The 27991-nt window shown below is 32.5% G+C and overlaps 2 protein-coding genes across 3 annotated transcripts in view; one reads left to right on the forward strand and one right to left on the reverse strand.

Moving 5' to 3' along the window:
• The window catches only part of LOC114334463 (S-adenosylmethionine mitochondrial carrier protein), a 50468-nt gene extending 48364 nt beyond the window's left edge, over positions 1-2104 (reverse strand). For both annotated transcript variants that reach the window (XM_028284504.2, XM_028284502.2), the window contains exons 1-2: positions 1752-2104; positions 1500-1656 (exon numbers count right to left, since the gene is read on the reverse strand). In XM_028284504.2, coding sequence (XP_028140305.1) covers positions 1500-1656; positions 1752-1802 — 208 coding nt within the window. In that variant the 5' untranslated portion in view covers positions 1803-2104. The remainder of the gene's footprint in view (positions 1-1499; positions 1657-1751) is intronic.
• A 531-nt stretch (positions 2105-2635) lies between these two features.
• LOC114334461 (transmembrane protein 245) lies at positions 2636-27990 on the forward strand. The gene is made up of 2 exons (XM_050645145.1): positions 2636-3436; positions 24711-27990. Exons 1-2 carry the CDS (start codon positions 2743-2745, stop codon positions 26672-26674), a joined length of 2658 nt encoding a protein of 885 aa, XP_050501102.1. The 5' UTR covers positions 2636-2742; the 3' UTR covers positions 26675-27990.
• Position 27991: the final 1 nt, after the last annotated feature.

A 27991-nucleotide genomic window follows, 5' to 3' on the forward strand; every position in this document is an offset into this window, starting at 1 on the left:
CTCTGGTTAAAAATTCTGTCGGTTAACCACAACTTCGCCGTTGACCTGATATTGTGAAACACATATTTCGGGGTAACTTCTGGTTATCTCTTAAACACAAGTTAACTTCGACTTGTGAAACCGGCCGTAAGGGTTACAAATTAGCATTAAGAAAACCAAAGTGATGTCAATCAAAAACCAGTATCTCAACCTTGCACAATAAATGTGCACATTTTAGAACAGGCCAATAAATTTAAATACGGGTGTTGGATCAATAGCAGCCTAAATCCTGATCTTAGAAATAAGATCAGGAATAGAATAGAAATTAGAATAGGCCAGAAAATCTTTCAAAAAAAATCAAAAGACATGTGATTTTCGAATAAAACTCAATAAGTTTTAAAAATGCTACATCTGGTTGACTCATGTCTATACAGTTGAAAGGTGGACACTTAAAACATGAACAGTAAATAAATTGGAGGCCTTTGAAATGTGGATTTACCTAAGAATCCTCAAAATTTCACAGACATTGCATAGCTCAAACGAAGGAATGCTGCATGGAATAGGCAAATAATGAGAACTTTTCCAGTGAAAGTTAGAAAAAAATCACACCTAGGCCACATACTGAGAAATAACAAGTACAGTAAAACCTTGATAGAACGGACCTCAATTTAACAGACTTTGGATATAACGGACAAAAAAATCCGATCAAATGTTTAAAAAATATTGAATGAAAAAAAAATATGAAAAATCGAATTCTGGAAGAAAAATCAGCAAGGACAGGACATAGAATCCATCGCCACTGCTAACACAATGGATTGTATGGATTGACTGATATATTTGTTGGCAAATCTCGTATACTTAGACTTATCAAAGATATTATTATAATGCATCATCTGCCCGTTTCATATTATACCTCTAATAAGGTATATGGTTTGCCACAGATATTTTCAAAAAAGGTTTTTTAGAGGATTTGTACCTTCATCTGCAGTGAGAAAATCTCAAGAGAAGAAACTGGCAATACCGCCAAACTGGAAATGTTGATTGATTCCTGCTCATTCCCCTGAAAATATTCTGTTTAGGAGATGGCAATTTTAATTGTATGTTTGCCAAAAGATACATCTCTTATTCAACTCATGAATCAGTGAATAATTTTTGCAACCAAACGAGTATATTGCAGAAAGTTTTTAGAAAAACATTTTGATTGATTTTGAACCCATTTTTATATAACAGACTTTCGGCTTAACGGACATCGTGTCCCCCCAATTAGTCCGTTACATCGAGGTTTTACTGTACCAATTTATGCTCAACTAATAGTGAAAGGAACAATCTAGGGAAAGACAGGAAGGAAATGACTATCATGGCTAAGAAACATCCGACAGTGAACAGGGCTAAATTTTGAACAGCTAATAAGGATAGCTCAATACTCAAGACAGATAAGAGTTTGCCATTTTAGTAACCAACCTCCATTAAGGGCACTTTAAAGACAAAAAAAAAATAATTAATTGTTTAACTGTACCTACCTTGAGGGGCACTTCCAATAGCTTGTGGTCCAATACCCTTATAAATTCCCTTGAAGCCTCCTGCTTTTGCAAAACCCTGCTGTGCTTGTAATCTTGTTTTTAAAGTATCTAGAGGAAATAACACCATATCCACAAACAACCCTGCCACCCCTCCGCCCTACAAAAGAAAAAAAAAATCAAAATTTGACCTAGACCTTTAGAAGGAGGTCAAATTCATTATTTATGGTCTTAAAAAAAGTAGGTTTTACTTACAACGAAGGAAGCCAGGTAAAGTTTTTTTTCATCTTTGGGTTTCAAATCCATCTTGTTAATACAGTTTTAATTATTTAATAACAAAATTTCATTCTTTAGTAAAACTTGTTTTTAATTTTGGTACATAAACAAGTAATACACGTGAATTATGGAAAAGATAATTCAGAAATTACGTAAATATTTGGGGTGATACAAATACTAAAAGCACACTACTTTGCGCACTTATCTACTACTAACCACGCGCGCTGCATTTTGAAAATAATTAAAAATTTTAAAATTAAAACTATTTCAAAAGTTTGCCTCTAACCAGCTGCTTTTAAAACATGCCGAAAGAATGAAGCAGTGTCGCCAACACTAGAACTAGAACGAACACAAAACGACAAAATACTGTCATTCAGTATTTTTTGTAAAAACAAACGTCGATGAGAGGGCGTGATGAGAGGGGATTTTATAAAAATATAAAAAAATTAATATAAAAGATTATAATTTTAAAATAGATTACGATATGATTTTTTTATATAACACAAATTTCTACAGATGCAGCAATTATTCCGAGGTTTACTACTTTCTACTTTATATAAAAAAGTATTTGCAATGGACAAGAATATAGTTCTTTTTGCTTAATTTTCTGTAGTTTACGCCAGTTTACGGTTACATTATCATGACGTAAAAAAAGAAAACATTAAAATGTGCAGGGACAATTAAAAAACAAGAAATACATAGGTTGAACATTTTTAAAAATAAGAAAAATAGGACAAATAGTAAAGCAACCCCTCTCTAAATTTATTAGACACGAGAAGTAATTTTCAATTTTAGATTGCTCTAAAATTTTAGAATTTTTTTTTAAATGTCAGTGGCATACATTTCAACATCAGTTGTACCAACATAATTTAATCTGTCAGTGTCAAAAATGAGGTAATGTAAAAATTAAGTAAACAAAACTCTTCTCTATTCTAGTCATTCAAAGTTATCAATTATTGAAGATTTTAAAATGGATCAAAGATCGGCAATAGGAAATATATTCAGTGCAATCAGAAGTCTACCTCAGGGTCACGATAAACCAGTAAAACAAGCATTCTACAATGCAATAGCTCTCTTATTACTCTGTGTATGCTGTGCAGCAGGATATGCAGTTTTCGTTATCTTAGAACCCTTCGTAAAGCCCCTAATGTGGGCCGTTCTGGTTGGATCAGCTCTACATCCTATGAAACGTTATCTGCGTTATAAATTTCAAACATGGTTTCAAACCTTAGAAGCTAACAATACTCCAATTGTATTTGGTATCATTCTCCTACCAATAAACATTGTAAATGATATTTCGGAGTTTATCGGAGAGAACATATGGAAACGTCTAAAATTAATTATATTGATAGGAGTGACAATTCCTATTCTTGTTCTTATTTACAATTATACTCCGAGATTAATTGTACGAATACTATGGCAGTTAGTGCTATATACTTTTAGTTCCCTTAATTTTTTTATCGATATATCTTCCTTCTGGTTAGTGAGCTTTGTGCTGATAGGATACATCTCCGTAGTATTTTTGCTGTGGAGACCTGATAACAATAAGAAGTTCCATTATGCTTCCATAGGTATATGGTTGCTGTGTTCAAGCTGTCTAGCCAAACAATTTAGCTACTATCAGTTACCTGTTTTTATTGTAGCTCAGATAATATTTTTTGGAGGTGAGTAAAACTGAAATTATGTGTCATTTATACTTTCTTTACAATGGGTGCGTTTGGACGACCATAGCGGCTGACTGTCAGCAGAAATCGGCTGAGTGGTTGTATCCAGCCGTGATAGGGAAAGCTTAGTAAATCTCTCAGCGGCTGACTTCCAGCGGTGACGTCTGACAGCTACTGCTGGCTCAGCTGTTCAGCCACTGTGGTCGTCCGAACGCACCCAATGTCAGCTGAAATAAATGTCAATAATTTTTGAACAAGGTTAGATATCTAGAATGGTCAAGATCTTATATACAGTCAAAATCGTTTACAACGACGCCAGCTATAACGTACAATTGGATATAACAAACAAAATAGTAGGTCCTGTAAACTGACATATAAAAAGGCATTTATATTGCTTATAACGAACAAATCGGTTAAAGCGAACAAGTCGGTAAGAGTAAACATATTTCTTGGAACACTAGCAGTTAAAATATTGGTTACAGCATACATATCTGTACCTCAGAGAGATACAACATCCATTTTTTTCAATTATGACCTTTTTACACACTGTATAATAAACAATAATTATAACAAATGCATGATTTAAATGGCAATAGATATAATGTTCTAATATAATATTGTTTCCACATCTCAATAAATAGCTGTAGAGCTATTCCAGATCAAATCAACACACTTTGAATTAATTTTTTTCCTGACCTATTTAGAGTTTGTTAAAATTTAGAGTACTCATAGTGGATAATTAGGTGAAGAAAAATACAAAATTTTAAATTTTTATCTCAACCTTTTTCCGAAATATGGTTATGTAAAGTTTTCCAAAAAAATCCAAACACTGTGACCATACTTTATTGGAATGGTTGTAGAAGCTGGCCTAATTGAGCTAGAATGCTGGGAGAGATGTCATTTTGCAGCATTTTTAAAGCTCTTTACAGTGATACATACAGCATGATGTTATGATAAACAAGTTTTTCTCAAACAAAAAAAATATATTGTGATTAAGTGTTTTTCCAAAAAGTACATAATTTAAAATTTTCATAATATTTCTACAAATACATAGTACAGTTGTTTATAACATATAAAAATTTTATCATGGGATGGTGATGGGTTCAACATAAAAAAAATAAATTTCACACATGCAGTGTGGTGCAAATGAAATGAATAAATTCGTAATGTCGCAAGCTGGAGACTTTAACGAAAAATGCCGAAACAAATTAATTTTTATTTTTAAATTGTAATTTTTTGGCATATATATCATACTAGTGACGTCATCCATCTGGGCGTGATGACATAATCGATGATTTTTTTAAACGAGACTAGGTGTCGTGTGCTAGCTCATTTAAAAGGTTATTCAATTCTCTATTCAGTAATATAAACAATAATTTAATTATTTATACAGGGTGGCAAAAAAAGTTTTTTTTAAATTAAATTACCTAATTGACAAAAAAAGAAGAATGTGTGTAATTTATTTAATCTAAAATAGATTTTACTGTTGCCAAAAACAGATAAATTACATACATTCTTCTTTTTGGTCAATTAATTTAATTTAAAAAAACTTTTTTAGCCACCCTGTATAAATAATTATTATTGTTTATATTACTGAACAGATAATTAAATAACCTTTCAAATGAGCTACCACACAACCTATAGTCTCATTTAAAAAAATCATCGATTACATCATCACGTCCAGATGGATGGCGTCACTAGTATGACATATATGCCAAAAAATTACAATTTAAAAATAAAAATCGACCTGTTTCGGGATTTTTCTTTAAATTAGCCAGCTTGCGACATTACGAATTTATTTCTTTCATTTGCACCATACTGTATGTGTGAAATTTATTTTTTTTATGTTGAACCCATCACCATCCCATGATAAAATTTTTATATGTTATTAATAACAGTACTATCTATTTGTAGGAATATTATGAAAATTTTAAATTATGTATTTTTTGGCAAAAAAACTTATCAAAATATATTTTTTTTGTTTGAGAAAAACTTGTTTATCATAACATCATGCTGTATATGTCACTGTAAAGACTTTAAAAATGCTGAAAAATGACACCTCTCTCAGCGTTCTAGCTCAATTAGGGCAGCTTCTACAACCATTCCAATAAAGTGTGGTCGTGGTGTTTTGGATTTTTTTTTGGAAAACTTTATATAACCATATTTCAGAAACGGCTTGAGATAAAAATTTAAAATTTTGTGCTTTTGTTTCCCTCATTAGCCACTATGAGTATTCCAAATTATAACCAAATCTGAAGAGGGGTGGAAAATAGGTGTGTTGAGTTGATATTGAATAACCCTGTAGCAATAACACTTTTTGTTGAAAACAGTTTAAAATTGCTTTCCTGTAAATAAGTTATGAAAATGGGCATTGTATTGTTGTATTTCTCTGAGGTATCGATACTACCACGAAATGAAAAGAAAGGTTTTATTAATTTATGGTTATGATGGTATATCCGGGCAGGGTCCACTTGTAAGTCCTTTAGACACTAGACCTAGGCGGGTCCATTATCACAAGATTTTGTTTACATTATTACACTATTTGGCCTCTTGGGTCAAATTTGCATTATGCTTGGGTAATTTACATTATTTGGTCTTTTTAAAAATAAATAGTGTATGTACATATGTCACATTTTTATAATACAACGATTTTGAGAACCCGTTATATTATGAGTACCTATTGTTTATTGACTACCTGTACTTATTCCAATAGGTACAGTTACGATCACTGAATAGTTTACACCTACTTTTTATATTGTAATACTGTAAAATTGCAGTGTCCTACGGATTTGACAAATGTCAAAGTCAAAAGTTTCAAAAAGTCAGTGCTTGTCAAAACTTTCGCGAGTGTTAAAAAATAAAATAAAAGTATATCAAACTCCTCCAAAATGGTTAGAATACATTTGAATGATGCGCAAAAAACAAGAGCAATTGCGAACCTCGAAGAAGGTTGGTCACTAAGGCAAGTTGCTGCTGATTTGAATGTGAGCCATATGTGCATATGGAAGATCAAACTAAGATGGGATAATTTTCACTCTATAGCACGGTTGGGCGGTTCAAGAGGGCAGAAGATCTCCACAGATCAACAGAATGAGATGTTAGTAGATTATTTGAGAGAATCTCCGTTTGCCACAGCTCAAAAAGCAAGAGAAGAGACAGCGTTTCCAGGCAGTATTTGCACTGCACGTAGAAGAATTAAAGCAAGTGGACTGCTAAATTGTGCAACTGCAAGGAAACCTTTTTTAACTGAGGATCACAAGAGGAGACGAGTTGAATTTTGTAATGAATTTATAAACCGCGATGAGAATTTTTGATCTAGGGTTGCATTTTCCGATGAAAAAGTATTTCAGTCATATAACAACGTTCGGGTAAGAGTTTATAGGCCGAGAAATCGTAGGTATGATGAACAATATACGTATCATTTAAGAAATAGTGGAGAATTCTCGGTCAACATATGGGGATGGATAAGTGCTGAAGGCCCAGGCGTTTGTTATCATGTAGAAGAGAAGTTAACAGGATTACATTACAAACATATTCTTGAGCACACAATGTTGCCATCAGTGATCCAGAGATTCCCCAACAACGACTTCATTTTCCAACATGACAATTGCCCGGTGCATACGAGTAGAATTGTTCGAGAATGGCTAGAAGAAACTGATGTTAATGTTCTTCCGTGGCCTTCCCGTAGTGCAGACTTTAACCCCGTCGAAAATGTGTGGGCAGAGTTAACAAAAAAACTAAATGAAAGAAACCTTAGACCACGGAATAGAATTGAATTATGGGAAGCAATTGAGCAGGCTTGGGAAGAGCTTGTTAACTATAACATGAGGAGATTGGTGCTATCTATAAACAAGACTGTAAAATTGTACTGACAAGAATGGGGCTTCCACCAAGTATTAATTATTTTTTTATTATTTATCATTGTTTATCATTATTTAATATAAAATAGATTTAAAATAAAATGCATATTTTAAAACCATACTTCTTTATTTTCGTTATCAAGACCTTAATCTTTAATCCTTTTTATTCAAAAAACTTCTTTCTGTACTTTCCATTTTGTTAAATTTTGTAAAATATTTAGATTTTTTAATTTTAATCAAACTATTCTAGCTAGGTACACCACTGGCAACGTCACTTTTGACGTAAAAGGTGCGTTTAAACGAGGTAAAAATTTTAAAAAAATCGGCTCCTAGATACGTAAGCCTGTAAACTATTCAATGACCGTAACTGTACATAATATGTATGTATGTACATATTGTCCTTTTCATGATCATTTTTCAGTGCGTAACAAATGATAGGAAAAAGGGTAAGTCCGTGATAATACACATTTATGACATTTATTCTAACATGACATTTTAGTTAAATCTGACAGTTGTCACATTTTATTTTCAATTTGGAATAAAAACCAATCAAATGTGTTTCTTGCATTTATAAAATGGTATTTTCTTTGATTTGTATAGTCTTATAAATTATACAGATTATATTTGTAATATTATTATCTAATTAAAAAAAAATTATTTTTTTATTATGGCGCCATCTATCGACAACTAGAATAACTAGAATAAATGTTATAAAAATGTCACCGACGAAATGTAATCACTGACGTGCCTTTTTTTCTGTCACATACAATTTAATGCGTTAGAAAGAAATCGAAAAACTGTGACGCACTGAAAGATGATCATGAGAAATGCTGTACATATTTAGATTTACATAAATACAATCAACACATAATATGTTAAATGTTGTGTGTAATAGTGTAATGTGACAATGTATTATAAGTATAGATTAAGTTACACATTTTTGCAACATAAACAATGAACTTCCTGTTGCTATCAGTGTAATATCGTTTATAGCATCCTGTTCATTACAACAGAGAGAACCGCTTACAGAGAATACTGGCTACAAAGTACAAAAACCACCAGTCCCCTGAAGTTCGTTATAAACGGTTTTGGCTGTAATTTACCTTTCAGATTCATTACAATTTTCCTATCACAAGCCTCTTTTTGCTCAGTCCTTTCTTTCTCAAGTCCCCTGCCACCTTATAGTCTTACCTAGCACCCATCGTATCATTTTCATTTCAATTACCTTCAACATAGCTCTTACCCCTTTCTTGTATATCTTTCCTTTCAGCCCTTCCTTGATTTTTCAATCACCTAGTACCTGGTCATTTACTTTTTGGTTTACCAACCAACTTGTAACCTGTGGGCAATTTCTCGATCTACCTATCCCATCTTCCGTTATGTAGAAGCCAAGGTATTTAAACTCTCCTATTTGTCCTAATTTTGGCTCTAAACAATTCTAGGTCTCCAACCATTCTCCTCTTTTCTCATATCAATGTCTCTCCCCTTCACATTTGCTCCACATTTCTCTCCCAAATTTTCATTGTGTATGACATTAACTTTATCCCACTATAGTTCTTACAGTTCTGGATGTCCCCTTTATTTTTATGTAATGATATTATCATCACACTCTCTCTCTTCATGCATTGGGCATCCTTTCTTCCTAAATAATCCTACTCATCATTTACCACACAGTATCAACCCCTTCCTCTCCTAGAGCCTTCCAAACCTACACAGGTATTCCATCAGGTCCTACTGCCTTACCAATCTTCATCGTATTTAATGCCTCAACAACCTCATCTCTTGCTAATCCCAGTATTACATTCTCATTTGGGATCCTGCATCCTCTGTCTCTCCTGTCTTTAGCAATGCTGTATAACCTTTTCATCCTCTCAGGTGTTCCCAACTCTTCATATAGATGTGTAGACGATCTTTCCTTAGTAGTAGCTACATCATCCTTTGCTTCCCTCTTCTAAGTGAAGTTGTATATCTCTTTTAGACCTGTCATATCTTTTTCTAGCATTTCTTCTCTCTAAACTTCTGTTGCACTTTATCGTTCCAGTACCAAGTTTCCTTGTCTCTAGGATGTCTTTCCTAGCACTTCCTCTTTCTCTAGTACCACAATTACAACTTTGTTATTGGTTTCCCACCAGTCATTGACCATATCTTTTCTTCAAGCTCTTTCAGCAGTCTACTCTTAACCACTCTTGCCAAATCCTTAGCCTCTAACTTCCACCACTTCACTTGCTGGTCTCCTACTTAGACTACTTGTGGTATCTAGAGATATGATCGTATGTCTGGGTGATGTTCCATTCATTAATTCAAACCAAAGGCGTTAATGCATTAGAAAAGAGGGATATGCATACATTATTTTATAATGAAATGTCTTTCTTACTTGTCAGTAACTAAACTCATTCCAGAATACAACCTTGTTTCTATCTTGTAGTGGCAATCAGATATTAACCCATTAGCGCCCAAGTTTTTTTTAATTGAAAATCTCTACTTTTACTTTTAATTAGATGAAAATGTTAATAATTTAATCCAAAAAAACAAGTTTTTCGGTTTCATGTCTTTTTTTTAAATTATATGGTGTTACCATGCGCTTAAGTAATTTTTAGGAACGTTGAAATCAAAATTTTTAATTTTTTTTTAAATATTTATTTGAGAATATTTTCATCGTCTGGTGTGGTATCCTATAAAACAATTAACACACAAACCAATGTTGCATTTTTGGCACATTGTTCGTCCAGATGTTGTACATCCGTCACCAGCACATCGCCTTCTACTGCTTGGTGTAACGAAATGGTCGAAGCGATCAAAACGAAGATCTGGCAAGTTCTGTCTATGTAGACTAGGTCTTCCTGTATATAAGGGAGGACTTCCATATCTTGCGAGAAGAACTTGGGCCAATTCTCTCCTAAACGATAGCAAGGATATATCTTTTTCATTTTTTTTATATAAATGCCATGAATTATGGACTGCAACATCCAACAACCATGTTACAATTAGCCAGTACTATTTTTACTGCGAATTGCTACTCGGTAGGTTGAAACACCTTGATCCATCAAGTCGGTACCGGTACCTAACATATTTTTATTGTATTCAACAATACAGTGAGGCCGACTTACTTGAATGTGACTTTTTCTTCATGAGAAAATCTTTTTACCGTTCCCAATGCTGAACCACCACAACTCGTAGATGCCATTGTAACAACAAAGTTATCTTTACATCGCACCAGTAACACTATCGCTTCTGCCAACGAAAATCCACGACTGAAAAAAAATAAGATTATGACTCCGTAAGCGCCCACCGCAACCATATGGTAACAGTGTACTTTGACTATTCCTACCAAATTTGCTACATTTAATTGTTGATAAAATACAACAATTTATAATAAGTTGGGGTATAATAAACTTAGTTTTTTTTTAAATATGCAAATATAGTTACTAGATGACTATCAAAAATTGCATACGCAAATCGGACGTCCATCTTTTTCTATAAATTTAAACCACACTGTCATACGATTATCTCTCGACGGTTGAGAAAAGACTAAAATACGAATCCGTTACGTTTTATGCGTGCCTGAAGTATTCCTAGAAACGATAGTTTTCAAAATATGTGGGGGACTAGTTCCATGGGCATACCGCAGAATTTTTAAAAATCATGTGTTTTACGTTACCATATAGTAACGCTGGGCGCTAATGGGTTAATGCATCTCTCAGTTTAGAGTGGACGCCCGGACTTTAAGAAAGAAATAAGGTTTCAACTTAAAGCATTAGGGATGTGGACCTACCGAAGAATATTAAAAATAAGTTGGGTAGACAGAATAACAAATGTTGAGGTCCTCTGAAAGATGAAAAAGGAAAAAGAAATCATGAATACGATTAGATGAGAAAGTTAACAAAATCTCGGCCACGTTATGAGAGGGGATAAATATGTGTTACTACAAACCATAACGCATGGAAAATACAGGGAAAACTAAGTATAATTGCAGTTCTATCGACTTGTTCTGAATGCAATCTCAAAAGTGAAAATAGCTGTGATGATTACCAACGTCCTTAGAGGAGACGGTATCAAGAAGAAGAATAGTGACCTCTAATACTTTGAAATATCCTGTATCCTGTATAATAATATGGTAATGTTACCACAATAATATGAAGTGCTTATATTTTTTATTTACTGTCCATAAACAAGTAGAATAAAACTCAAGGAGACAAACAATATATAAAAAATTAATATAGCAAATCCTAATTATAACCTAAAAACTACATTAAATTTAAAACTATAAGTACCTATTCATATAAGGTATTAACTTGTTAAATTATAGTATTTTATCAAATAAATCGTTTTCTAAAAAAATAATTTTTATTTTATTTGAATAAAAATTATGGGAATGCTAGAATACGAGGCTTGCATTAAAAGTTGTCAATACAAAAATTGAAACTAAAGCCGGACTCAAACGACTCGTGTACTTGGCGAATAATCGTTACTTGCGTTACTTACTATGTCTTTTGGGAGGGTTACTTCTTTGACAATTAATAGTAGTATTAACATTATTATTATTAGTATTTGATAAATAGTACAATAATAGGGATGTTCACAAAAAATTAAAAAGTTATTTCAAACATGTAAAACGATTAAGAAACACCCTAGGAATAATTGTCCAAAATTTCAACAACATTGAAAAAGCCTTTCTATAAAAAATCTTTATTAGAAATCTAGCATTATTTTAAATTTCAAGAACGCTTCTCTATTGGCCTGACGTCACTAGTTGCATACCCCAAGCGCGCGCCATTCTCATAGTGTTACTGTTTGCCTGTTTGACGTTTCAGGTCATTTTATTTTGTTCTTTTCTTGTTTTATCAGGTAGGGGAGTGCAATTAGAACGAGAAGATACAATGTTTCGGAAAAAATCAAACAAGGTTATATTTTTCTAAAACTTTTTTTGTTAGTTTATAAATATGTTAAAGTAAAAAGTTCTACTCACAAATTTCGCCGCTAATTGTTTATTAATTGTTTAAACAATAACAATTGTTTTGTATAAATAATGTTAAGAATATGGGTGAATTCAACATTTTATTTTGATAAAAAATGTTTCTATTTTAGTTTTGATTATGCTGAACCCGAATCTGACATTACAATTTGCAAATTCAAAATGGCGGATTTTTTCCTAAAATTCCTTAAAAAGCAGTTGTAAAATCCGAATTTTTTTTATAAAACGTGTTTGTTTACATATATGTGGATATTTGTGAGAGGATGCTGAACCTGAATCAAATTTTGATAATTTAAATTATAAAATGGCAGATCCAAAATGGCGGATAACTTAAAAAATAGTTGTAAAATCATAATTTCTTTACAAAATGTATTTATTTCTACATATATTTATTTTTGAGAGCTTTGATAAACCTAACTTAAATGTTAACATTATAAACTATAAAATGGCGGATCCAAAATGCGGATTTTCTAAAAAGAACATAAAAAAGAACATTTTTCTAAAACATTTATTGTCTTTATTTTTAACAGGTTGTTGAATCTGAATTAAAGATTAAAAATTAAAATTTCAAAATGGCGGATCCAAAATGGCGGATATTTAAATGAAAAACAAGTAGAATCCAATCAAACAAATATGGAATTTCATTCTTAAAAAAAGATAAACAAATAATTTTCACAATAATATTAAAAATTAAAATGTATTAGAAAGAAAGAACAAATTATTCAAAATCTATCTCTTCAATATTCAAAAAATTGTTGCAATGGGATCATAAATAAAAAGTTATTCTTAGTAAAATGCTCTGCATATTCTAAAACTTTAAATGCAATCATAAAATATCAATTTTTATTAATTTTGTACAAGATATGTCAATAAATAAAAATTTCAGTTAGGAGTAAAATACCTATATTTTTCATAATACTGAAAATTGTTATTATGGAAAGTTAGACAATTTTCGATATTGTGAAATATAAAGGTACTTTACTCTTGAGTGAAATTCATATTTTTTGACATACCTCGTACAAAATTAACAAAATTTGATATTTGATGGTTGCATCTTATGTTATATACGATGCAGAGTATTTTATAAAGAATAACTTTTTTTCGTAAAACTGATATTAAAAAAGTTATCAATAGGTTCCAAGTTACGCAGACATACTGTATAAGAGCTAAAAAAAATTTTTTTTGTTGACCATTTATTATTGTTGAAGCTTACTATTAAATTAATTTTAGGTAAGTTTTACAGAAAAAAGTTTTGATCACTCTGTATATACATTTTTTCAGCTGGTAATTTTCGGTTGTTGTATTACATTTTTGTTATCTTTCTTAGTTTTCTCAAAAAGAAATTGTTTATTTCATTTTTAAACTAAAATAATTCAGTGTTTTTTAAAGATTACATCCTAGGCTTTAAAAAAATATCAAAAAAATTGTATTAGATTTATTCAAACTTGAGTAATACCGTCTTAAAGTGGTGGGAATTCTGTAGAACTACGAAGTTTTCAAAAATTACATTTTTTGAGACAGCGTATTATTTAAATTAAATTTTTGAGATTTTTTTTGAATGAAACATCGTTTAGTAAGATGATTGAGAGGTAAGTTGTGCAAATTTGAGAGCTTTATAAGTAAAATTGTATTAGTTACACATTTTTAAATCATTTTTAAACAAAATTCATGTAAGTCTCATTTTCCGCCCACACCGTACATATGTCCATATATTTTATTTCTTTTTATTACAACCATAAGATAGCTTATTTCATCTTCTTTCATGTCCAATTTGTAAAATTCCTTTTGATCCATTAGTTAAAGAATTACATTAAAAAAACTCAAGCGTGCACTTCTTCCAACGCTAGTTTACAGTGAGCCAATGCGTGTGAGAAGGGCGACTTTAGCGTTATAAATAAAAAAATACAGAAGCTAGAGATTTAATTTTAGAAAAATCTTTATATAAGGTTTTTTTTGTAAAATTTTCTGAATTTTTCAATGGTCAAGTCAGTTTTTTTCTAAAGATTATATTTTCGGAGTTATTTAAAAAAACATCTAACTTCGCTGTTCATTTGTTTAATAAAAAATGAAGCACCCACTTCTCGAGTAGAACTTTTTGATATGTTGTTTATTAAACATTTCTTAATGAAATTACAAAAAGTTTTATCTTGTTTGATTTTTTCCGAAGTGAAAATCTAAATGCACTCCCCTAAGGGTTAAATTGGAGTTTTATAGTGAATTTGTTTAGTTTAAAGTGGATAGACTGTTTGTAAGGACACATTTTGGGTTTTACAAAAATAAACAAATAAAATGGAAGAAGGTTTTCAGAAAGCCGATTCGTATAAACTACCGACTGTAGTGTAGATGTAACAATGGTGTATGATTTATTGGCATCTTGTAAAAAAATAAATCTGCCACAGCTTTACTGAGTGTATATTCCATATAATTTTCCATGTCTTCTTTAAGCTAAAAAAATAAATGCTTAATACTCCACAAAAAAAAATAGAGAAAGTTGTATGCATGCATTGTACGCATGCATATTGTATACATACATTGGCTGGTTATTACTTTACCTTGGTTAGGTGTACTTATTAGAAATATTTTTATTCTTCTTCATGTGCCTTGTCCGTTGTGGACGTTGGCTATCATCATGGCAATTTTAATTTCGTTTGAGGCGTTTCTGAATAACTCGATCGATTTTTGTCCAAATCATTGGCGTAAGTTTTTAAGTCATGAGTGTCTTTTCTTCCGGGTCCGCGTTTGCTCTCTATTTTACCTTGCGTTATCAGTTGGAGTATACGATATTTATCATTCCTCATGATATGACCGAAATATTTAAGATCTCGTTTCTTAATTGTAAAAGAGATTTCTTTTTGTTTTCCCATTCGACACAATACCTGTACGTTGGTGTGGGTCGCCCAGGATATTTTGAGGATACGTGGGTACACCCACATCTCGAATACCTCTAGCTTTTTCATTATTGTTTCCATTATTGTCCAGGCCTCTGCGCCATATAGCAAGACCGGAAATAATAACATTTTAGCAGCCGCATTTTTAGTGGGAGAGATATTATGTCGCAATGGGTGAAAATATTTCTCATGCATGTTGTTAAATGTTGCTATGTCCTTTTCAGCTCTAGATCTTATTTCGGTTGTTTCGTATTTCGAGTTGACAACTGTTCCAAGGTAAAAAATATTTTTGAACTTGGGTATTATACATTTTCATTTCAACCAATCTTTTCACTAAATTATTAATGATTTTAATATAATATAAAGTCATACCTACATCCACATGTAGTTATTTCAAGGTTTACTTTTACTGTATGTATTATTAGAATCCCGTTTGTAGGAATGTCCCAGTTTAAGGAATACAAATTTGAGGTCCCGAAATTTTTTCATTTACTCTTTAAGGGGGTAGGTGCAAAATCTTGATCCAATGTTATTTAAATTCATTAATTTTTTTCGAATCCTGAGAAAACTAATAATAAGTATTTTTGAAAAATGTAAATGCAGAAAGAACAATTACATTATTATCAAGGACCGAAAGTCTCTGGAAAACTTCTATAATGTTTATTTTATTAAGTTAGTTCTTTAAGTTAGTTATTTTAAGTTCTAGCTGAAACAAACCATTTCTTTTTCTGTTTTAAATTGGCTGGAACGGTAATAAAATCTTGTCGGAACTGTTTTTTGATGTATTTACACACCCAGGAACAAAACACCACTTATTTGGCTTTATTTTCAATAATTAAATACGTAAAAAACTGCGCACATTCAAATACACTGAGTAAATAAGTATACAAAACTAGTCGTCGATCAAAGACGTTACGACTGCTGACGTCACAGACCGTAGCCTCGCTGCAGGGTACCGTTTTTCTAGCCTCCAAGAAAATCAACATTATGAACTCATTTATCTTAAAAAATATACATTTTTAAACAGTTTTATGATTGCTACGTTTTTATATACCTTGTAATCTATTGAATTTAACTATATTTAAAAATTAGTGAACATCCCTATTGTACTAGTAACCCACTCACACAGCATTGCCAGTATACGCAAGTGACGATTATTCGCCAAGTACACGAGTCGTTTGAGTCCGGCTTAATAATAAACCGAATAAATTCCCTACTTGAAAAACTTTTTAGTATTAATTCAAAGTGAGTCATAGGTAATTGAATGTATATTTTTTTACAGCGAGTACTCAAATCTTATTATTAATGCTTAAATAACGGGAAAACGATGCTTTTTATAACATATACGTACTAAAGACTTGTCAAAGTACTCAGAAATATCTATCAAATGATCTCCAGAAGAAGTTGATAGCACAAATCAAAATTCATGCTCCATAAATTTTTCAAAATTAGGTATTTATGCTCCAAAAATGTTTCCAAAAAAAATGTTATTGTTTTTTTAGAATAACTAATTTTTATAATATCAGGTTCATCCAAAAACCATTTGAAAGGCAATTTCAAGGACTTTTTTAAAATATAAATGATTAAAGGGTCCCGGTTACATGGTTCTCGCAGTAAAATTTAGGCTTTAAACGTTTCTATCTCGATATACTACAAAAATAATAAAAAAGTAACATCTTTGTTAAAAAAACTAAAATTTGGTTCTGCTAAATTTTTTAAGCTAAAATAAAGAAACAGTTAAGTATGGGGATTACTATAAATTCAAATTTTTAAGGAAAGGCGTATGCTTCATTTTTCACTTGTTCCTAAAACATTCGAAAGGGTTCTCTTATTTTCTCCAGGCTTAATATTGTTGCTATCAACTTCTTCTGGAGCTCATTTGATAGGTTGTATTCTTGAGTACTTTGACAAGTGTTTAGTAGGTACTTAAATTTTTTTTTTTTTTTGGTTTATTGGCTTTGGGAAGAACCCGTTTTGCCACGAAAATTTATAACATTTAAAAGTCTATACATATAACTGAACAAAATTTGGTACAAATACAATTTTTACAAATCTGTACATATAAATACAGTAACTGAATACAATTATTTGGTACAAATACAGTTTTTACAAATCTATACATATATATTTAATACCTAACTGAATACAATTTGGATTGGTTGATACAGACCTAAAAGTTGAGGAAATTATAAGCGTCTCCTCGTACGACCCAAAAAGTTACAAAAAATAGCTCTTACTTCGGGATTATGGATGCACTCCAGCATAATGGAAAGATAATTTTGAGGAAACGGGATTTTTAATTTAGTTAATTCCGCAATAAGGTAAGAGGTGGCATTAGAATTATGACTGCATTGAAAAATCCAGTGATTAAAGTCGTCAAAACTGTCACTGCAGTCACAGAGGGGGGATGTGGCCAATTTCATCTTATAAAGCTTGGAGTTGACTGCTCCGTGTCCAAAGAGGCACCTAATGTATTTGGTGTTAATTTTTCTATTGGGATGGCTTCTTTTAGCAAGCTTTGTAGAAGGAAGTGTTGGAAAAAGCGTGCAGTACTGAAATGCATTGTTAGATCTAATTGTTGTCCATTTGTCTGCCCATTTAGTTCTTAAGTTTTGCTTACATATAGATAATGCGTCTTGTAGCGTTAATTCGGGGGCTTGTTTGCCATCAGTGATAGCTCTTTTTGCCAGTTTGTCAGCTGTTTCGTTTCCCGTTATGGAGGAATGCCCTTTGGCCCATATGAAGAATGTATTTATCTGTTTATAATCTAAGGCTCTTAAGGTTGTCAAAATTTCCACGATTATTGAGTTATTGTATATGGAGGTAACCGGGTACACCAGAGCTGATAAAACAGATTTCGAATCCGATATTATAGCCAAGTTTGACAAGGGTAGCAGTGAATTGTTTGCCCAATCCAAAGCCTTAAATATAGCAAGTGCCTCTGCTGTAAAGATTGTAGAGTTTTTGTTTAGTTTAAACAACAAACTTTCGTTTGTGTTTTCCCTGTACACTGCACATCCTGTTCCAGTAGGGGATTTGGATCCGTCTGTAAAAAATTTATGTACATTACCTAATTTCTCTAATTCTATTTGCATAGATATGTTATTAATTGCTGGGTTATCATTATATTCTGGAAAAATAATATTTGGTTGTGTAAGACATATATCGAATTTAGCCGTGAAGAACGGCAAACCAGAATCATCACGTAGTTCGATGTTTGAGACTGTTGCAAATGCATCAGCTAGAGGGGGACAGTTTCTGTTGTGCCAGTATTTATTAGTGTAGCTATATGCAGTTAAGATGCCTAAATTTTTAATAAGGTCGTTGTGTGTAAATCGTTTTTGTTTAACGACGAATTTTTCAGCTAGTAACTGTCGTCGAAGTTGCATGGGGGGTTCGCCACACTCTGCAAGGAGAGCAGCTGTGGGAGTGGATTTAAATGCACCAAGAACAATGCGTAGAGCCTTGAACTGTACCCTATCTATTTGTGAAAGTCTGGAATTAGTGGCTGATCCATACAAGAAACAACCATAATCTAGGATAGATCGAGTGTACGCTCGGTAGAAAATCAAGTTAATGTTAGGGTCAGCGCCCCAATGATATCTGTTAATTGCTCTTAGGATATTAAGACTTTTTTCACTTTTCTTAATGCATCTTGATATGTGATCGGACCAGGTCAGTTTGCAATCAAATGTGATACCCAAATATGTGTATGTTTTGCAAACAGGTATAGTGTGATTTTGAATTGTAAGGCTATTAAGTTCTGGCAATTGGTGTCTGGTAAAAAATACAATAGCAGATTTATGAGGTGATATTTCAAATCCCTGTTCAGGAAAGTATTTAAAGCAGCAATGTACTATATACTTAAGATTACTAACACATTGAGAGTAGTTTTTATGAGTAGTGTATATAGAAAAATCGTCAGCATATTGTAAAATTCTTGCGTTCATACCAAGGTTGTGAACATCGAGGGTATAGATATTAAATAGAAGCGGGCTCAACACCGACCCCTGTGGCAGACCCGAGTTAACCTCTCTAGGACCTAGAGTATTTGTATTGCATTTTATAAAGATCTGTCGTCTGAGGAACATATTAATAAGAACAAATGCAAATTGTGGTGGTATATGGATGTATGTTAACTTTTATCTATCTATCTATCTATCTATCTATCTATCTATCTATCTATCTATCTATCTATCTATCTATCTATTTCTAATCTGAGTTTGATAATTCTTTCCAAAGTTTTTAATACACAAGACATTAGAGAAATGGGTCGCAGAGCTTTGTTGTCACTGGCCTTAGGAATAGGAATAATTAGACACTGTTTTAGTGAGGGGTAATCCGTATCTCCTGAAAGTATATTGTTATATATTTTGCAAAGAAAGTGTTTCGCCGAGTCAGGGAGCTTTTTAATCATCATATAATTGATGCCATCTAAGCCTGGAGCAGTAAGTTTTGACGATTTGATATTAAGTTCTAACTCTCTTAGTGTAACTGGGGCTAGAAGAGAATGATCATGATTACTGGTGGGTGTGTAGTGAATGTAAGGACTAACAAAACTTGGAGCCAATTTATGAAAAAGTATTTCCGCCTCATTTTCTTCACATGGTTGGATATCATTTTTCTTCTTTTGAAATCTATTAATCCGGCGCCAAATTTCCGAGGGATTTGAATTCCTATTGAGTTGAGTACAATAGTCTGCCCAAGCCTGTTTGGCTTTAAATTTGAAGGTTCTTTTGCAGAGCGCATCTATTTTTTTTACATTGATATAATTTGAAGTTATCATATTGCGCTTGTACGTTTTGTAAGCTTCCTTCCTTTGGGTAACTAACTGTTGACATTCCTCATCCCACCAAGGGGGATGAGGAGCCTTTTTAGGAGAGAAGGGGTAAGTTTTTTTAAGAGCTGAATCCGCCGAGGATGTCATTGAATTGGTGATAAAGTTAATCATTTCGTTAGTATTGTTGAAAAGCGGAATCTCGGAGAAATCTTTATCAATTTTTGTTTGGAACAATGCCCAATCAGCTTCTCGCATAGACCATTTATGAATGGGGGTAATATTAATATTATCAATTCTGAGTTGTTGTAACACAAATGTGATAGCATAATGGTCAGAGCCATACGTATCTGCTTTAACAGACCAAGAGAATTGTGAGCTAAAGTTGGACGAAATGAGGGTAAGATCAACACATGATGGAGGAGAGCCAGGGGCAGATACTCTGGTAGGAGATCCGTCATTTGCAATGATAAAGTTGTCGAAGTATTCTAAAGCTTCCATGAGTATGTTACCGCTATGATCATTGTTTATAGAGCCCCAGGCTCCATGATGGGCGTTAAAGTCGCCACCAATAATAAAATTATGCGGAATTTGTTGAAAAAGAGAAACATAGTCGTTCACTGTGACTGCAATGCTACCTGGACGATAAATACTAACCACAGATATTTTGGTGCCATTGACATCAATATCAATGCCACAAACTTCAATATTTTTATTAAATGTTTGGTTGAATACTATATTATTGTATTTAATATTATTAGAGATAATTATGCTAACACCTCCACCTCGTTTATTACGTCTATCTTTTCTAACAATATTAAATCCCTGTAAGGACATTTCATACTTAGGTTTGTACCAAGTTTCCGAAATAAGAGCTATATCAAAGTGTTCTTCTGTAAAAAGTTGCGTAATAGAGTTTTTATTAGAGTACGCTGATCTAGCGTTCCACTGGACAATTTTTAAACCGGCCATATCAGGTAAAGAAATGTTTAATCACGCTGTTAATTATATTTTCTACATCTTGTATAGAGGGAACTGAACTATTAATCGCAGGGTTTCGAGCAGGAATGTCTGAAAAGAAATTATTGATTGAATCCTTCAAAGTAGTAGCGAATTCATTTTTAAGATGTTCATCGTTATTTTTAGATACATTTTTATTATAGTTTCCGAACTGGAATACGGGGCTAGCACAAAAGCTAAATTCGCTTGGAGCGGTAATAAGCGTAGGAGACGATGGGTGTATTTTTCGTTTTTTTCTAGTAGAAGCTGCAGTATTTGAAATATTTGCAATGGAAGGCAAATGTTTTGATGAGCTTTGAGCAATATTGGAATAGGTATTTGGCCTGGAAACTAATGAAGGGAATTCAGTAGTGGATGACAGTAACGGAGCAAATCTGTTTTTTTGAACAATACTAGTGTAGGCAGGATTGTCAATAACTTTTTCGGCCTCTTTGAAAGAAATATTAAGGTGTGCCATTGCTTCCTTAGTTCGTTTTTGTTTTTTATACTCTGAACAATCTCGATTTGTCGAGTTGTGTGAATTAGAGTTACAAAAAATGCAGAAGTTATCACATTGAGTGCATTCGTTATCATTTTCTTTGCCGCAGTTTCGGCATTTCTTTTTTCCTTTACATTGAGATGCAGAGTGACCGTAACGAAGACAATTGTAACACTGCATAACAGGATGAACGTACGTGTCTACAGGACATCTCACTTTATTTATATAAATAAATTGGGGAATTTTGTTCCCTGCAAATGTGACAATTATCATTTGACGGGGGATTTTTTCAATCACTCCGTCTTTTATTACTTTTCGAAACATTCTTTGCACCTTACGAACAGAACACTCTGATTTTATAACTTTAACAAGATCATTTTCAGTCAGATATGTATCGACCGATCTCACAATACCTTTTTTTTTCAGTTAAATGTGAGGGGATATAAGCTATCAGTTTATTGTCTTTGAATACCGAATTTTTCACTAATTTGTTCGCAACTAACCCTGAATTAACTTCAATTTTAAGTCTATTACGACCCACGCTACTAATTTCTAAGATCGATTTTTCGTATTCCGAAAGTGCTAACAGTTTTTCACCAAGTCTCATTGGATGCAATCTTCCCACATTCAAAACTTCGTGTTCCACAAAAATTAAGTACGGACCTGTATCTCTTGACGTAAATCGATTATTAATGGAAATATCGCGTTTGAAAGACTGGTTTGGCTGGTCTAAATTACTTGCTGTTGTTGTTAATGAGCTTTTATTGTTATCATTATCTGCTGGAAAAACTTGATTTTTGTCCCCTGTTGCAATATTATTCTTATCGGCTTCTGTAAATCCGCGAAAACCATCTTGATTAATATTTACATTTGAATCGTCGAGTTCCATGCCATCCAGAACCCTGATATCCTCGATTCTTATATTTGAAGATCGCGGCGGCTTCCCGCCGCCAGGTGAAGTTCCCGACATCCGTCCCAGACAGATGTCGGATTTTTAAGTATAATTTCCCAGGATAAATTAAGTAATGAATCGACTTACTTGTAGAAATCCAAAAAACTTAACCAAATAAATGAGTAAAAGGTAAACAAACTGTGTATTTTTTGCGGCAATTAGTGAATCGACTTTTAAATCAAACACGTCTAATCACTAAGAGACTTGACAGACCAGGTACTTAAATATATGTTATAAAATGCATCGTTTTCCACCATTATTTAAGCTTGAATATTTAGATTTGAGTACTCGGAACAATAAGAAATAAAAATTAAAAAATAATAATAAAAACATACATTTAATTACCTATAGGTACCTAAACTCACTTTGAATTAATATTTAAAGGTTGTTCAAGGAACAAATTTGTTTGATTTTTATTAGCTTCAATTTTGGTATCTAATAATAACTTTTTTGTACAAACTTATAGTTTTTGAGTTATTTATTAAAAACCGATTTAAAACATGCATTTTTTCACAAAAGATAAAATGTTTGATCTTTAATAACTCAAAAAGTATTGATTTATTTTAATAACTTGGTATAACAAATTTTGCTTATAATAATTTTACCTCTATCGATTTATGGGGTTATTATTAATAAAATAATTTTCACCTCCGAGAAGGGGTGGCAACGAGCCCAGGGTAAAAGCGCAAGTTAGCACCATGTCACCTTAATTTCTTGAGATATCTTCTAACTACTCACCCATTTTCATGGAGGCTCAACTCGATGGAATCGGAGGTGAAAATCTTCAGTGACTGTATATGCCAGTATATGATGACTATACAGGGTGAGGCAGATAAAGGGCCTATTAGAAATATCTCGAGAACTAAAGCTAAGAGAATGTTGAAAATTGGAATACAGGGGTTTTGAGGTATGAACTATTTAATGAAAATATTTTCTTCTCTTTGCTACTTCCGGTTATACCGGAAGTTGATTGTAACTTCGTTTTTTTAAATGGGACACCCTGTATATTTTTATAATTTTGGATTCTCCTCGATTTCTTCTTTCTTAAAATATAAGGTTTTGTAATATTATACAGGATAGGTTAAAAGATAATTACGTTTCCTTATTAATTTCGTAGCAACATTAACACCCTGTAGGATTGTAGTAGATTGGCATAATAAACTCTATTAATGTTCAAATGATTTTTAATATAGTCTACTATTGTTAAGAGTTATTGGTATAGTTAAATTTTTAATTTTAGTATACAGGGTTGGTCGAAACTCGGAATGAGTATTTTCTGAGTTTTTTTAAATGGAACACCCTGTATTTGAGTATTGTAATGAAATGTTATTTTATGGTACTTTTTAATTTCTTAAGCATTCCCTATACCTAACTCCTTTAATTTGTGAGTTATTGGTGATTAAACCAAACATTAATTGCAACTCAAAATAGGTGAAATTGTATTAGGTTGGCCGTGAAAATATTCAGTCACAAATAATTTTTTGGAAATAAATACATATTAATCTATACTGATACTTAAAATTGCCAATAGTGGTTGAGGTATCAAAATACCATCGAAGTTAAGATTGTTGGTGCGATTAACAATTAAGCACAAACTAAAGCAGTTAGGTATAGGTAATGCTTAAGAAGTAAAAAGTACCATGAAATATCATTTCATTGCAATACTAAAATATAGGGTGTTCCATTTAAGAAAACTCAGAAAATACTCATTCCGAGTTTCGACCCACCCTGTATACTAAAATTAAAAATTTAGCTACACTAATAATTGGTAACAATAGTAGACTATATTAAAAATCATTTGAACATAAATAGAGTTTATTATGTCAAACTACTACAATCCTACAGGGTGTGAATATTGCTACGAAATTAATAAGAAAACGTAATTATCTTTTAACCGACCCTGTATAATCTGACAAAACCTTATATTCTAAGAAAGAAAAAATCGAGGAGAATCCAAAAATGTAAAAATATACAGGGTGTCCCATTTAAAAAAACGAAGTTATAAGCAACTTCCGGTATAACCGGAAGTACCAAATAGATGAAAATATTTTCATTAAATAGATCAGTCTTCAAAACCCCCTTATTCTAATTTTCATAATTCAGTTGTCTTTAGTTCTCGAGATATTTCTAATAGGCCCTTTATCTGCCTCACCCTATATATTATAAAAAAAGCTAATCAAATCTTACACATTGTGCTTTTAATATACAAAATTATCTGATTAAAAAAAAATTACAATATGTATTTACTTAATTACGTTTACATTTTTCTTTAAGCTTTTGTACCATATGATAGTTTTCGCATTTAAATTATGATTTTTTTGTTTAAGGTTTTATCTCAGAAGTTTACGAATACTACAGTTGTATGAACAAAGAAGGTCAGTCCGTCACATTAATAGAATCAGTATCTTCAGTATTGAATGAACGACAAGTAGCTGATGAAGAAATGGAGCCGGTAGACCAAGACAACATCGAAGAAATCGCTGATACTGTTGCACTACCAGAACCACCAAAATTCGTTCAACCTGATGGTCAAAAGGAAAAACAAGGAACTACATCTGATAATCCTAGGGATCCTTTATCTTTAGATCTGTTTGACAATGGTATTTCAGTAAGCAGTACTTCTCAGAAAGCAGAAGATAGTATATTTAAGACGAAACCTCCTCTAAAAAGATCGTTATCCCAACCTTATTTTTCTTCTAAGGGTACTAGTGATTCTTCTTTTAAATTCGGTAGGAAAATAGGATACTCCCATTCAAGTCTTATCGATACACAGACTTACGAAAGTAATTTTTACTTAATGTCAGTTATGTGGGCATGCGTTGTAATGTTGTTTTGGAAGAACATTATGTTATTGTTCCTTCTACCAATTCCCATCTTATTTTACATTATTAAATACATGGGTTATTATATTGGCTTATGGAATTACATGTATGAAAAATGCTGTGATATATTTGAGATAGTAGCATCTTGGTGCCACCAAAGGCACGATGCCTTAGTACCTGTGCCAATTAGAGGCTTATACCACATTATACACAAAGTAAACCAGTTGTTAAAAAACGCAGTCAAAGATAGTATAGATACTGTTGCTAGCTGCGTTGTTATCTTCGGTTTAATTATCTTCCTAGCGTGTGCTCTGCTTTTTATTACTGTACAAGTTTATGCAGAAGCCATAATGTTGGTTCAAATGACTGGTTCTCTTATTAACCAAACTGTTGTTCACAATCCAGAACTGAAACAAGTTCTGCCACCTGCTTGGGATGATACTGTTGACTCAATTTTAGACAACGCTTACATGTATGGCAGAGAAGGTATATCCAAAACAGTCAAAGGGTTGGTGTCCGATGTCGATCCTCTTAAATCAGAGAAGTTAGAGAAACAAGTTCTGGAACTGTGGGATAGAGTGTATCAAAACTGGATGTCTACGAATGATTCAAACGGTCCTAAAGTTACTGGCGATGCTGTACAGACTACATGGAACAATTTTGTTGAAGACATTCAAAAATCACCTGAGATGTTTAACTTGAATGGTATAATGGATTTTGGCAAACAAAATATTGGTACTTTAATGTCTCTAATGGAATCTGTTTGGGGTATTTTGAAAGGAAATATAAGTCTGATTCTAGGTTCTTTCAGTACTTTTGTTTCGGTTTTGCTAGGTGGCGGTACTGCTGTACTGAATTTTATTTTAAATGTAGTAGTTTTTTTAACAACTCTATTCTATCTCTTGAATTGTAGTGGAGATCTGTATAAACCTGTTGCACTGTTAACAAATTTCTCTCCGAGTGGGAAACGTTTTGGGCATGCTTTGGAAGGAGCGATTATAGGAGTTTTCTCGGCCTCTCTTAAGATGGCAGCATTTTATGGCATGTGGACGTGGTTCATCCATAACTTGTTCGGCGTTAAAATCGTGTATTTGCCTACAGTTTTTGCAAGTATTTTAGGCGCGGTACCTTTTCTTGGTACTTACTTGGCGTGTATACCGGCAGTGCTGGATCTTTGGCTAGCTCAAGATAGAGGAATAGAGGCAATAATCTTTGCTGGAGTACAATTTTTACCCACCTCTGTTGTTGACACTACCATTTATAAAGAAATAAAAGGAGGTGGTCATCCCTACTTAACCGGTTTGGCCATAGCAGGGGGCATATTCTGTTTAGGAATGGAAGGGGCTATTATAGGTCCGATGCTGTTGTGTGGACTGTATGTAGCTATAGATTTATCTTCCACGTTGTTTAAAGAAACGCCTTCTGATGAGGCAATGAATTTGAGGTTGAGGCATTTGCAAAGCACTTGAGTTTTTATATCTCGTTTTGATTTTTGGTAAAATAAGGCTTTTACACTGCTTACAGCTTTAAAGAAAGACATTTTTATATTAAATTATGATATATAATGATTATAATTATCATTTTTTACGCGCAACTTACAAGATATACCTCACAAGATATAACATGATGTTCAGTTGAATCATATTACTTTGCTCAGTGCGTTCCTGCTTTATAGTCATCCAGTCTTTGCAAGCTCAGTGGTGGATATTCATTTCCTGCATTGATATCCATATTTGTAAATTCGAATATTTTCAATTAACGTTGCTTTCTTCTTTTTATCTATTTCATTGTGTTATTGTCTTATGAGATGAATATATCAAATTTCCGGAGTAGTAGTGGAAAACAAATTTTTAACGTTTCCATTTTCTTAAGATCTGGAAATGATGGAAATCAGATGGAGCAAAATCTGGCTAATAAATAGGATCACTAAATAATATCACTTAACATGGTATTATTGATCGCTTAAAGATATCGCTAAATTCAAAATGCAATAGAAATAAACAAACCAAGACACGTTAAATGCTACTAGGAGCATTCCCGAATCATAATTTACGATGTATAAACTTTGGAAATCATGATTTGGGATTTACAATTTATATACATTGTAAATTATGATTCGGGAGTGCCCCTAGTAGCATTTAACGTGTCTTGGTTTGTTTATTTCTACTGCATCTTGATTGTAAATTTAGTATACTATTCAATATTTCCTGTAATGAATAATTTACTTTGAAACTATTCTAAGTACAGTTAAAAATACATCACTTTTAAATATTTCCTTATGTTTCATGACACGTACCAACGAAGTTTATTAATTCGGCACATCATGAACATTTTCTTATTTGAAATTGTCGTTGTTTACTATTTTTACTGGGAAACCACAATTTTAATTAAAAATATGTTTATTTTTACGCTTTTTCTACTTCAGAAACCGTTCTCAAAATACCTTTGTATTTCAACGAAGTGGAAATCGAAACGTGAAACTAAACATATTTTAAACCAAAATTGTGGTTAATTCCCAGTAAAAATAGTAAATTGTATTAAGAGACACCAGTGGCGGATCTAGAAATTTGCCTTGGGAGGGGAAATTTGATTAAGGGGGGAACTTCCAATGAAAAACCAACCGAAAGACATAAAAAAGCAAAACTCAGATTACTTAAAAAACATAAATAATAACTTATAGGCATTAAGTTCCCTTACTTTTCCTAACTAGCGTGTTTATTGGGTTGAATTTGTCTCTCTGTGGTTTCGGTTTCATGTTAGCTAATATATTTTTATGTTTGAACAAT

Source organism: Diabrotica virgifera, chromosome 3 (genome assembly GCF_917563875.1).
Source record: "Diabrotica virgifera virgifera chromosome 3, PGI_DIABVI_V3a".
In the NCBI taxonomy this organism is placed as follows: Eukaryota; Metazoa; Arthropoda; class Insecta; order Coleoptera; family Chrysomelidae; genus Diabrotica; species Diabrotica virgifera.